Source organism: Parus major, chromosome 11, assembly GCF_001522545.3.
Source record: "Parus major isolate Abel chromosome 11, Parus_major1.1, whole genome shotgun sequence".
NCBI lineage: Eukaryota > Metazoa > Chordata > Aves > Passeriformes > Paridae > Parus > Parus major.
Window position 1 is genome coordinate 13,623,031 of NC_031780.1, and position 13,570 is coordinate 13,636,600.

Here is a 13,570-nt window from a genome sequence, read left to right on the forward strand (position 1 = left end):
GTGTCTTTGAAATAACCAGTTTTGCAGTTTCAACTGCAGTCACCCAAATGTTGTAGACTGGTGCTTTTTCACCCTCTCCCACTTGTGAAGGGCTACACAGTTAGGACTCTTCCACAGCTCTTAATTACTTTTATTGAAGTTTACAAAGTAAATAATTTTACTGCCTGTAAACTTTAAGATCAATTGTATTACCATGCATTTCGACTGTGGCAATGGACAATTAGAGCTGTTCAGTAACTATCACTTGTCAGCAAAGGAAAACATCTGTTAGGTTATGTAGTAAATGCTGGTGATGGTGGAAAAAACTTCTATCATTAGTGACACTCAGTGTGACACCTTGTGGAACAAATATACTCCAAACTCAGGATCAGTTGTGTGAGCTGCTCCTGTGGCACAGCCACAGTGGCAGAGAGACTCTTGGGCAGTAGCAAGGCTGTAAATTGTATAACATATTTTGAGTCATGCCAGTCATGATGCATAACCTGGGAACTATCTCAACACTTCACCTGATACTTTCTTGACCACTAATGACTTGATGGATGGAAAGATTCAATGGGTAGGGGAAAACAAGACTTTTTTTTTTTTTTTAATCTATCCAGAAGTAGTAAAGGTTCAACTGTAAATGTTTTAAAAATTACTGGAAGGGAAATTTACCTAAAGCTCTTTCATGGATCTTGTAGACTACTTACTCTGTCCTTACAGCAAGCATAGAGCACTATCCTTAGCCCTGTAAGGAGCAGAGTTTTGACCTCAGGAGATTTCTGCCCATGCAGGATACTGGCCAGGGGCAGGAAGTCACTGCTGAGGGAGAGAACTCCTAGTGAAACTCTTCCAGTGTATAAGTTACCAATTCTTCTACCTTCTATTACAAAGCTCAAAATCCTTTAATACTTCTGTTCCTGGACTTTGTTCTACTAAATGTTCCACTCTCTTCTATTTCCATCATCTTTTCCACTCAAATCAGTGCTCCCCTAACTGCTACAGTTGCTCAGCTTCTCTGGTAACATCACTGTTGTGCTGTCTCCTGTCCCCTGCTTTTCCTGTATTTTTATTGTTGGCCATGTCTTGTCTGGCTTGCCACTAAGTGGAGGTGGGGAAAGCATCCTAGACTTAACAACTGAGACCCTTGATGTCTTGAAGTGGGTTTGGGGTAAGATATAACAGATCCAGGATTAATGCTTTATGAAATTACAGAAATATTTACAGTTATTAAAAGAGACAGAACCTGAACTCTAATTATTAGCCATGAAAGTTATTTTTTGTTCTCAGCACTTGAAAACTAGTGCACCATTATCTGAAAATACACTGTTGGTATAATTTCTCAAAGAGCTTTGAAAAATGACCTTTCTTTTAATGCTGTGATTTTCCCAGCTACATGGATGACTGTATTTCTACCTATTCATAAATATCTACACTTGTGCCTGCTAACCAGCATTCTATAAATATTTGCAGGTATTGCAATACTTGCTTTTTGGTGTTCCCACCAAATACAACATGTACTAATTTTCAGCCTTCCTACTTTTCACATCAGAATATCAGGATGAATTTTGGCCTTTCTTGGACAGAGGAGTTTTATGAAGGCTTTCCTAAAGCTCATGTGACACAGTGGGTAGAGAACAGGGTTAATGGCCGAGTTCACCCACAGAAGCCAGAATGAGATCTCATAGAGGGAATAGTGCACACAGTGCCCATGGCAGGCTGCCCTGATGATCATCAGGAGCGTGTATGGAGCCCAGCACAACCCAAACACACAGACAATGACTGCTAAAGACTTTGCTACTCTTTTATCCCGAGAAAGTCTAGACTTGTTTGCCATGATGTTGGCAACGTCCACTTTGCTGCTGGGGTGGCAAAGGCTTTCTGTTGCTTTGAAGAAGCCATTCCTGGGAGGCCTGGTCTTTACATCCACCTGGAGGGGTGGAAGGTCACAACTGACATTCAGATTTGATGGCTGATTGCCAAGCTCAGCCGAGGCCTGAAGCCTTGGAGCTTTCCTTGGGGGAAGAAGGCTGCTTGCTCTCTTCTCATGACTGTTATCTGGCTTGACAAAAAACACAGCGTGTTCCCTTTTTTCCCCCTGGAAATTCATTTCACAGTCCTCTTGCCCAGGTGAGAGGTTTTCATTTCGGAGCAATGTGCGTTTCCTGATGTTAAGGTAAATACTTAAGTTAAAGTACATAACTGTGATGAAAGGTGTAAAGAATTCAATGGTAGAGGCAATCATTAGGAAATACCAGTTGTAGAAGAATTCTGCATGACATTCTCCTTCAGGGAGGATGCTCTTTTGGGCAATGTGCTCCCAACAGAGAATGGCTGGCCCATAGAGGAGAAAAGCAGCAATCCATACAGTGATCATCTTCAGTACTGCATTTCTGGTCATCCCTTGCTGAGCCCTGTAGCTGACCTGTGGGACAAAAGTCACACACATTACGTGTATCCCAAACAATTCCATGGCTGCTTTGGAGCATGGCTCTCTCGGTCACTTGTGAGGGTGGTGAAAGACTGGTTTTGGGATGAGGTTAGACCAAGCTTAGTGGTATCACAGAAGAGCTGTTTCTGAAATATGCCTTCCAAGAAACCTTATCCAGGTGATTGGATGAGTTCTGAGAGCGTGTATCAGATCTTAAAAGCTCGAAAACCAAGTCCTTCAAAGGAAATAACCACTGCTCTTCCTAGACTTGGTTGTCACCAGTTGCTTCATATTTAATTGCATACCTGTTTCCAGAATGGTTAAAAATGTTTATTGAACCCTTTATTTGGAATTTTTTAATAATGTGAAATACATAAAAGGATTTGAATTCACAGAACATCATGCCAGTTCTTTTCTTTCTACTTTGTAGAGTCTCTTTATGTGAAAATCACACAAAAAATTTACAACATCTTTTGTTTAATATACTTAATGAAAGAATGAAATTAAGTACTTGTAGACTTCCTGTTTGCAGTTAAGGTGTATAGATGGAGTGTTGTGGTCTGAAAAGTGCTTTACAGAAGAACAACTGATTTCCATTATTTAGAAAATAGAGAAGCTAAGGTGCAGAAATAATGTGTCAGTAATACTGAGTCAGTAAGCCATATCAGCAATGGAATTCATCAGAATCCTAAAGTCAAGATCATCTCTGTTCTGATTCCCTGGAACTTTTGTCCCTGATGCACTGGACACATATGTAGTGGCTTGGAATTCACCCTTCACGTCTCCATGGAGCAGCCACACAGCATTTGGAATATGAAGTCCTCAGCCTTAAATTCTGTACAGGGTTCATATTTACTGCCCCCATCTGTGAGCCTTGATCTCCACAGCCAGTGCTGTTCTGGTAGAGGAGCCACAGAGCTGAGGAAACCTGAGTGTGTCTGAATTGGGTCTGATTTTGCAGTCCTTAACAAAGCTATGAATGATTTCAGGAGCAGTCTTGGAGGAAGTTACCATTTTCATTGAGGGAAAACAATTTGGAACTTTGGATATTCCTGTTCATATATTCTCATACTGCCCTAACCTGACAGTCATTTTCTGTACTCTTGCTTGGGGAGGGATTTTTATATGAGGGATTAATTTGAAGTCTTTTAAAGTGGATGATTATTTTCATTTATTATGACAAATATCCATTTCTGTTTCTGAAACCATCTAGTTTATATATTTATACTATGTGCATAGTCATGAGAGATTGGTTTATGAAAGAAAAATTCATGGCTAATTCAGAACCTAGAAAATAAAGGAATTCTGAGTGTTGACTGTTTTAAGAATTAATCTGTTCATTTCTCCCTCTTCAAGAAGAAGTTGGTAAAACTGCTGAATTGATTCTGCAGCTTCTCTTTGTATTGTTTATGATTTAAATGAGCAACACACTTAAATGAACATTTTAAGAAAATGTGGGTGGAACATAACTAAGAAATGTGTGTAGAAGTGTGAAACCTATTAACAGGTGGAGTGTGTCATCTTGACACCATACAAAATACTTTGAGGCATTGTGGTCTGGGTGAAAATTAAGTGCAAAGTCTAATACTTTTTTAATAAGTGGCGTGCTGCAAACAGGACTTGAGCTACTTCTGTGGCCATTACATGGACATGGTATTTGCATCCTGTGCAAGATTTATTAATATAAATTATATATAATATATATTTATTAATATAATTTGTAGTCTGCCACTTTTGACCCATACACAGCCGTGCCCATCAAACCCTGACAATTGATAGCCCCTGCACGGAGGGCATAGCCGTGTCCTGGGGGAGCAGCTCGGTTCAGCTGCTTAGCACTTTCAAAGCTTATTCAAGATGCAGCTGGGTGGGGAAATAAGTACACCTTGTTCTCTGTGCAGACACAGCCTGCGCCTGTTTCTAAAGCAGAGTACTTCTTCCACTGTAAAAGTGAGAAGGAAATGCATTTTCTGGCAAAGCTGATCACTCCCAGAGCTATTTCCAGGACTTGAAGGGAGCTGCCTCGATCTCCCCTGTCTGGTGTGCTGTCCGAGAGAGGCTGAAGGGCGCCGAAAGCCAGGTGCCCTAAGCCGACCCCCCTGCCTGGAAGGGCAAGCCCGGAGCCCCCGCTCGCACCCCCTGCCCAGCCCTTACCGCTCTGGTGACACAGAGGAACCTGTCGAAGCTGATCAGGACGATGTTGAAGACGGAGGCGGTGCACACCAGGTAGTCCACCACCAGCCACAGCTTACACAAGCCCCTGCCGAGCCTCCACTCGCCCGTCAGCACGTAGGGGATGTAGAGGGGGATGCAGAAGCCGCCTGTGGACAGAGTTCGGCGGTGACACGGGCAGAGCCAGCCCCCGCCCCGCGGCGCCCCGGTACTCACCCACCAGCAGGTCGGCCACCGCCAGGTTCAGGAAGAAGAAGTTTCCCTGCGTGCGAAGGCTCCGATCCACCACGAACGCCAGAACGACCAGGGCATTGCCCAGCACCGTGACCAGCACCAGCAGCCCCATGAGCGCGGCCAGCAGCGCGGCGGTGCCGGCGGGGAAGGGCCCGCCCGCCGCACAGGCCCTGCCGGACAGGTTGAGGCACGGCCCGTCCCGGTCCATGGTACCGGGAGAGCCCGCGGCGCTGCCCGGGGCCGGAGCTCGGCTGCGGCACCGCCCCGCCCCGCTCAGCCCCTCCGGGCGGGGCGAGGGGCCGGGCGGTGCAGCCCAGCCCAGCCCAGCCCTGTCCTGTCCTGTCCTGCCCAGCCCACAGGGGAGAGGGGACTGCAGCACCAAACTTCAGCCCGCGGCTGCAGCCGGGGCTCTGGGGCGCTCTGTGCCCGCTGCCCGCCGCTGCCAGCCCGGTCTGTCCCGGTCTCTCCCGGCCCGTTCGCAGCCGCTGCCGGGGCAGGCTCGGCTGCCTGCCCTGTTCCCTACACACCGCACCTCAGCTCGTCCCCGTGGCCTCGGGGCTCCCCCAACTCTGCTCCCTGCCAGGCCCGGCGGGCTGCGCCCTCTCGTCCTCAGGGGATCCATCCTCTGCCGCTGCCTTTCCCTGCGGGACAGCGCTAACAAGGGCTCACTGCCCTGCCTGGCTACTCCTTTCCACAAAATTTGCAGGAACGAGGTATTTCTAAGACATCTATTTTCAAAGCTGGCGGTGGCCTTGGACTGTGTTTAAAGTGCATTGTAGCAGTGATGTCAGGGAGCCAGTTTTACCACAGAAGGCAGCTCTGTTCCAAAAACCAGACCCAGGAGGAGAAGGGGGACACAGTGACCCCTGAAAGAGCTCCTCAGGCTGCTGTTTTGAAGGGTAATTCAGCAGAGGAAATGCAGCTTTACCTCTGTTCTCCTGATTTGACCCACTGGATCTTCATCTACCTTAAAATATGTGACCACTGAGGGATGGGCTTTGCCTCCCTTTCCATGAGAGTTCTGTGGGATTTGCTGCCTTAGGTAGGGCCCCATTATCACTAAAAGACAACAGAACTTGCTCAAAACCATTGCATAATCTTCCCTTAATTCAGCCAGTGTTTCACATGTGGTAAACTCCTCTTGTATAAAAGATTTGCATCAATTTGAAATCGGTTTAAAAGCAATCACAGCAGCTTCCTAAAGAGAACTATTCCAATGGGTATCAGGTAAAGACAACAAGAGCAGCTGAATAACTTCGCTATTATTGTCTGGGATGGAGCATGTGTTCTCAGGGTAACAGCAGACTGGCCTTTTCCTCAGGGGGAAAGATCAAGCCTTTGTCAATGCTAGAAGTACAAATTCCAGGCCAGTTAATCCCTGTAAATCAGGAGCTCCACTGAGGATAGTTTGCAATTTAAACTGCTTATGATACGGCCGGTCCAGAGACAGAAACAGCATCTGCATATCTATTATGTGTGAGGGAAATACTCTTTTTACATGTCCCCATATTGGTATCTCACCAAAGCAAGTAAGTAAAGCCATGTAAAACACAAGTGAAAGGAACAACAGAGCTTGTTACCACAGTGATTATTATTATCCCCTGGTTTGGGGACTCATTTGCTCTACCCTTTGAGCCCCATTGGCAGTTTTCCATTCACTTCAGTCTGGACAAGATCAAGCTTGTGATATTTACTGCTCTCCGATTGTGCTGTGGTGTGTAAAAGATAAAGAGTTGGCCAAGAGACTCAAAGGAGAAAAAATAAATATCTCAAGCACCAGGAAAACATGGGAGAATTTATTCTTTCTTGAATAATTGCTATATTTTTAACTCCTCTATTGCAAAGTAATTTTACAGCAGCTCAATGAGTTTGCAGCATTGTGTTCTTTATGTGAAGTGTCTTTTGTAATGTTTTACCTCCTGGCAGATTTTGAGACTCTCAGTAAGCCCCATAATTACCTTTACTGCCTTTTAATGCTCCTTTATTATCGCTGCTTTGGCAAGGGTTGATGTCTTTAAAAACTCTGTTCCTAAAAATATGAACTCTCCATCCATAACTCCTCATTTTGGAGACTTATTGTTGAAGACTGTGCTAGTGTTGTCCAGAGACCTTGCAGACAGCAGATACAAGTGTGCATTAGTTGGGCAGCACTCTCAGAACAGCAGGTCTTAAAACCCAGACTTCAAGCATTTTCTTTTGCCCTAAAAAAGGATTCATGTCCTGTGAGTTACTGTCTTTTTCTGAAAGCACATTTTGTTCTTTATCTTTCTCCAACCCTCAGAGCAAGAAGCATAAATTATTATAGTAAAGAGGAATGACAATAGCCCAAGAAAATTAAACATGTAGTGTTGTTTTCCAAGGCATATCAATACCAATGTGTTCTGAAATTTTAACTTCTTTTTTTCCCTGTGATTTCCTGGTAATTGTTTTCACTTCCAAAGACATCCTTCAGTAATTTCTGAGAGCTGTCTGAATCATGCCATTTCCCATGACTCGAGTATATGTGGGTGAATATATCCAGAGCAATGACAGAAAAACAGAATGACTTTCCCACACTGCACACAGATATCACTTTTCCCAGAACAGGCCAAAATCAGCTTCCAAAAAGACTTGGGAAACCACATGGAGAAGGGGTACACTTCAGCTGTAGAGCCTGTTGAGCCAGAGGGTGCTGAAGATCTCAGCTGGTATCTTTCTACAGTTAAGTAAGGTAATAAATATATTTACATTGAGTCTTTGCCTGAATGTGAACCTAAAGCTAAATCATTGTGCCTTTTCCAAATAGCACAGTGTACATAATGTTCTTCTTATTGTTCTTTACAGAGATACTTTTAGTCCTAAGATTTCACATGCAGGACAGTTTTCTTGGTGTGCCACAAGCTCTCTGGCACCAAACCCTTACTGAAGATAAAGGGAAATTGTTGCACCCTTCAAGAGTGGGATGCTATAGCTGGAACCTTCATTTATTTAAAAGAAAATATGCATTAGTAGTTTTGCAAATCTTGACAAAATATTTACTTGATAATAGCACCATTTTATATTTAAAGGTTGTTGTCGTTGATCCTCTTGCTATGAGTGATTGGTATTTGGCCAGGAAAAGAGGAATGATTTTAAATACTCTCTAAAAAACTGCCTATAAGGCTTTATCAACTGGGAAATCAAATATTGCTGTTGGAGCTGATCCTAGTTAAATGCATGGGGAAAACTAGATTCTGCCATGAGCATTTCCTATTAGCCTTATACCCTTTGCCAGCCAGGGTTTCGTTCTTGCCTACTGAATCCCTTCATTTTTTTAATGTTTTGTAGAAGTCTTCCTGCATATGATGCAGTTCACATTTTCTTCTTGTTCCCACACATGCAGAGAAAAGTCAACTATTTGATCAGTGCCAGTGGAAGGGCATCTGCTTCAGAGCACACAGTGTTACCACCATTTACTGAGGAGGCATTTTCTTTTCTTCAGTAAGGAAGCACCCACCAGCCCTTAGTCCTGTGAGGGATGGGGCTGTGCCATCTTTGGTGTAGGTGTCAGTAGCAGCAGCTGGTGTGGTTATCTCAGCCTGCTTTTTAGGCACTTGGAAGGGAATGGCTCTGGCAAAAGGGAAGCAAACTGTAACTTCGTGATGAGAGGCATCATTCCCCCGATGTCTGACTTTATTGTTTTAATAACAATTTGTCAAGAAGAAAGACTTGTGAGTTTGATGAATACAGATGAGAGATTTGAAAAATTATTTAACTAATGGACTTGGGTAATTAGGCTGCAATAAATAGAAAGTCATCCCATAGGCAATTGCCTTAAGGTTACACCAGAATTTTATTAGCACTGAGAAGCATGGTAACAAAATACAGGTATACAAGTAGTTTTATTTCCTTTTGCTCCTTCTGTGTTCCTTCAGCATTTTCACCTGTTATTCCTGTTACCCTGTGTTACCAGTTCACCAGTCTGGAATGTTTGGCATTGGTGTGCTTCACATCCTGGATACTTCATGTATCAGTATTTCACTTAGGCAACTTAATTTATATTGCCAGCATCCAAGGATATCATCCCCATTCTGTCTCTTGGCTGAGAGTACATTAAAGAGGAGCAAATGTTCTCTGGTTACAGTCAGTGAGGGCTGGAAAGACTTCCAAAAGCATCTCTTAACATTGTATTGGTGATGAAAGAATTGCAAAAATCAGAGTACCCAGACTGTGGCTTATTTCACATTTTTTGTTCCTTCTTCCTTAATCCTTGGAAAAATTCCTTTTCCCCCTGGCTCATCACCTCTTTTATTTGCACTAATGTCCAGATACATAATCCTGCTAATCTGGCAGTTCTAGCCAGAGTGATACTCAAGTTCTAGGCAAACCGTGGTTCTGGCATTTGAGTGTATTTGCACAGCACCTTCTTTTCCACCAGTAGATGGCATTCCCCAGGAACAAGCTGGAGGCATGGCTGCTTTCTGTAGCTCCTGCTGTTCCAGCATTCCCCAGGAATAAACTGAAGGCACATCTGCTCTCTGTATCTCCCCTGGCCCCAGCCAGGAAGGTATTTCCATTGCAAGCTGATAAAAACTCACCATATTCTCCCCAGCATCTCTAAGCATGCATTTTATCTGTATCAGAAGTCACTGGGCATAGTGGATACTGAAAGTTCATGTAAATTCTGACCATAAATTTATCCACTGAGGGTAATTACACACAAATCTGCAATTTCATTCTCAAGAATTCTCTGTGCTGCAAATCCTTGGAGACTAGGAGGGTGTTCTGGGGAAGTTTCATTATATGATTGCTTTGTTTTCATGCTCTTTTCTCAGCAAACCTTTCTGTGGGAGACAGGATTTATGTCACTGGGCCTAATCTGGTTTGGATGTTCTTATATTAGCCCTTAGTTTTCAGAATCTCAGCCTTGATGATAACCAGAGCAAGATGATGAATTCTTGCATCAAAGGGAAACATAATTAGGGCTTTGCTGTTGAGAGCAGCCTGTATCTAGCATGACAATGCAAGATTAAATAATGAACATCAATTCTGAAAACTCTCATTCATAAGGTACTAAACTGAGATACCTGGTATGTTGGAGGAAAGGATATCAGAAACATTTTATAAAATTCAAAAGAGAGTACCAGAATTAGCCATTTGTGTTGCAAGGCAGTGCACAGGCCTGGCCTGATGTCAGACCATTCAAAGCTGAAAAGACAACATGTTTGAGTTACATGGGTGAAATTTGGCTATATTGCAATGTGTCTGAGGCTCATGTTTCCTTCTGTGATGTGGCAGAGGTAGAACCATTTAGCCCTCTCTTCATTCATGTGTTCAGGATGAAAGCTGAAAGACTGAAGAGAAAACTGAGCTTGAGTTCCCCAAATCTCTAGAGGTGCTGCAGTGACAGATATTGCAGGCAGAGTGAGGGAAGAGGGAATTGCAACCTGGTTATTTGGACACCTGCTTTGGTTTTTGATTAATAACCCCTGGCCTTCTTTTTATTTCCCAGGAGAATGCTCTAATTGTAGAATTCCAGAATATACACAACTCCTTGCAAAAGGAGATTTTGCCATCTAAAACTGAGAAAAGAAGTAATTAAAATCTGTTCCTTTGTGAGTTTCCTTTTGGCTAGCTTTTGTGGCTTCCCTCTCAGTGTGCTGAATATTTGTGGACCTTTTATTGAAGTGCCACACACACAAGAAGCACCTTACTCTGGGTAGTGGTGGGAATATCACATGGGGAGAGGAGCATCTGAGAGGCATCAGAGAGCATAGGAGGTGTTAAGACATAAATGTAGTTGTACAGGTTTCTGGATATTAGCAGTCTTTTCTTGAGGGGTTAAAATACAATTTTATGAAAGGGTTCTATTTAACAGAGCTACAGAGCTGGTATCTATGGAAACTTAAAAAATACTCCGGAGAGAGAGTTGAAGAATGGCAGGGTAATTAGCATTAAATACCTCTTAACGACAAACATTCAAGTTGATGTGTCTCAAGAAGACTTGCAAACTTTGAAAGAAATGCTTGATCAGAAGGATACTCTTCCACTGCCAGAGTAGCACAGAAATCTGTAATTTATCAGACCACGAAGGATTCTCTGAAGCCACGGGCTGGCTGCGTAGGAGGATGTCGTTTAGGGAGGAGATAAAGATTACGTCAGGTGACGCCTGGAAAACTCAGCTCATGAAATGTGTAATATATGAAGGCTCAGCTCACAGTGTGCTGTGAACCAGAGACTGGCACAGGGTGACAATTAAAGAATGAGCTGTCAGATCATGAAGACTTCATTAACAGATGGTAACTGACAGCAGAATAATAGGGGACTTTAATGGGTAATAACATTTCTGCTAGGTACATCTGTAATGATAAAAATGCCCTTTTCTTGCTAATACCAGGACCTGGTAATTATTGTTAGGGGGATTGTCTTGCCCTCAGATTTGCACTCTATTTTCTAGTCATTGAACCAGCCTTCAGTGCCAGTTTAGGGATGGGAATTCCATCCTCTTTTTTCTTCCTTCAGCTGTTAATATTAACATTTTGATTTAACATGTGATTTCATTTATACTTCCTTTCATGCTCCAAGTGACCTCATCCTGTTTATGAAAAAAAATAATGTTTTCTCCCTAAGCCTTTCACAGAAGTTTTAACCTTTCAATCAAGAAATTAATGGACTTCAATGTGTGTGTATTATGTGTCTGACTCATGAAAAACAGCTTCTGGCATTACTCTGCATTTTTGTTGCTTTCAAATAATCACCACCACAACAACCTGTGTATGCTGTCTATGAGAGTCAAAACCAGATTCCAGTGGAATATTTGCTTGATCCTGACCATTAAATATTTAAGAGATGGTCAGAAGAAGAAAGTGATCTGGGAGTTATGGAAATCAATGAGACTCTTCTGCATTTTTTCCACACAGCTTCACGTCCCAGTCTAAATTTTTAGTGAATGACATATCTTTTCATTTGTTGCTCTGCAGGGGTACTGGTGTAAATGACCAGATTCTGCTGTGTTTATAGAGTAGGTGCCTCCCAGGGTTAATCAAGACATCAGCATTTGGGGTCTGTGCTTCCTAAAGACTGCCCAGAGTGACCTTGGCTTTGAACACTGGAACCTGAATTGGAGCCTGAAGTTACTCACCCATCCATGTGTCTGATGGGACACAGTGCACACTCATCAAATTAATTTTTCATCTTGCTTGTAAGAAGGATGATCAAAAATCTGCTGTATTAATATTTATTATATTAATTATTATAACTCATCATCCTGTGACAATGAGTTCAGTTTTATTATTTGTACAAAGAAAGTAATTGAAATGGAGTGGAAACACAGGTGCTGTGCTTCTAGCAGTGTGGTGAACTTGTCATCTCAGCATAGAGATTAATGAGCTTCCTTCCTCCAGTTCAACCTTTGGATTTCCTCTGATGCAGCAATAGCTTTATTTATTCCACAGACAGGGTGAAGAATTTCTGTGAAAATTTCAAGGTGAAAAGGGTATAACATTTCTCAGATGCTCAAAGGTGTTAGCCCCTACACTGATCATGGCTGATCCATGCTGGTTTTTCTGAGAGGTGACACTATGGTAAATGAGAAATGATATTGCAATTGCTAATGATAGATATTATTGGCATTTTTCTCTTCATCACCTGTGTAGGTTTTCAAGGGCACCTTACGGTTAGAATCAAGCTCTGATGCATCTGTTCAGGCTGTGACCACCCTTTTGAGTCCAGCCTTAATGGGAGCATTAAACAATAAGAGGTTATTGGCTAAGGAGGATCTATTCCATTAAAAAAAAAACCAAAAAAAAAAAAAACCCCAAAAACTCCCATTGCCTTTCTGTGAAATACATCAATAGCTGTAAAAGTTTCCTGTGTGTCTCTTCTGAACCTTTTGATTTTTTAGTTTTTTTTGGTTTTTTCCCTCCTAGGATTCCCTTCTTTAGTCATTAGTCATTTAGTGCAGAGGCTGTGGCTGCACAGGAGCTTTCCCTGGAAGTGGGGATGCACAATGGATGGGATTCTTGGCAATCAGCAGGTCAGTGGTGTGAAACCAACCAGAAGCTGTCATCTTAAAATGTTTTTCTACATAGTCATCTGTGACATGAAACAAAGAAAAATCAGGGTTGTTTTGTTCCCTATGGTCTTAGGGACTTTGCTTTAACTAACTCTCACAATTTGATATGCTCATAGCAGCCTCATTTTCTTATTCAAAATGTCATACAGGCTTTGCTCCTAAGCCAGTGTCAGAAGGGATGCTTCCTGAACATCTTGTGTTTTCCTCAGCTGCAGAGGCAGCAGAATAGCACATTCATTACCACATCCTGAGCAGTCTCCACTCCTGTTCAGTTTGCTAACAAGACTACCTAAAACCAGCAGAGCTGCTGCGTGTTTTAAATGAAGCAGCTGCCTTTTCCAGCTGCTGCTTCTCTGGGCTGTGTGTCTCCATCTGTTTTGGTTGCAACAAAACCTTCATGTTTTGAAGGATCTGCTTCTAACCCCAGACAACCTTATCAGACCTGGATCCCTCTTAAAAACCAACAAACTATGCAGAAGAAATAATTTGGGCAAGGATTCCTGTTTCTGAGCTGGTATTTGCACTTTTAAATTCTCGGTTATACTTGAAGTTCATGGCTCTGCAGTAACTGTTAAGGGTGTTAAGCCTGCAACACGGGCCATGATGAGCAGCTGCCTTGGAGTGATGCCTATAAAACTTTGATCTAAGTTACCAAAGCTTATATAGCTTGAGTTATAAGATATCAATATAACCTAATACATCTAAATAACCTGATATCCATA

General features: G+C 42.7%; 1 protein-coding gene across 1 annotated transcript; it reads right to left on the reverse strand.

Annotated features, from left to right (window-relative positions):
* Positions 1-109: 109 nt before the first annotated feature.
* Positions 110-5,075, reverse strand: LOC107209899 (histamine H3 receptor-like). The gene is made up of 3 exons (XM_015640088.2): positions 4,799-5,075; positions 4,565-4,731; positions 110-2,404 (listed from the first exon to the last, which is right to left on the reverse strand). Exons 1-3 carry the CDS (start codon positions 5,022-5,024, stop codon positions 1,523-1,525), a joined length of 1,275 nt encoding a protein of 424 aa, XP_015495574.1. The 5' UTR covers positions 5,025-5,075; the 3' UTR covers positions 110-1,522.
* Positions 5,076-13,570: the final 8,495 nt, after the last annotated feature.

What these genes read in the sequence shown, in the direction of transcription:
- LOC107209899 (XM_015640088.2), bottom strand. Translation starts at nt 5,024, where the DNA reads ATGGACCGGGACGGGCCGTGCCTCAACCTGTCCGGCAGGGCCTGTGCG. An exon ending in GGTGGCCGACCTGCTGGTGG is followed by an intron (nt 4,732 to 4,798) that starts GTGAGTACCGGG and finishes CTCTGTCCACAG; the next exon opens with GCGGCTTCTGCATCCCCCTC. An exon ending in TCCTCTGTGTCACCAGAGCG is followed by an intron (nt 2,405 to 4,564) that starts GTAAGGGCTGGG and finishes TTTGTCCCACAG; the next exon opens with GTCAGCTACAGGGCTCAGCA.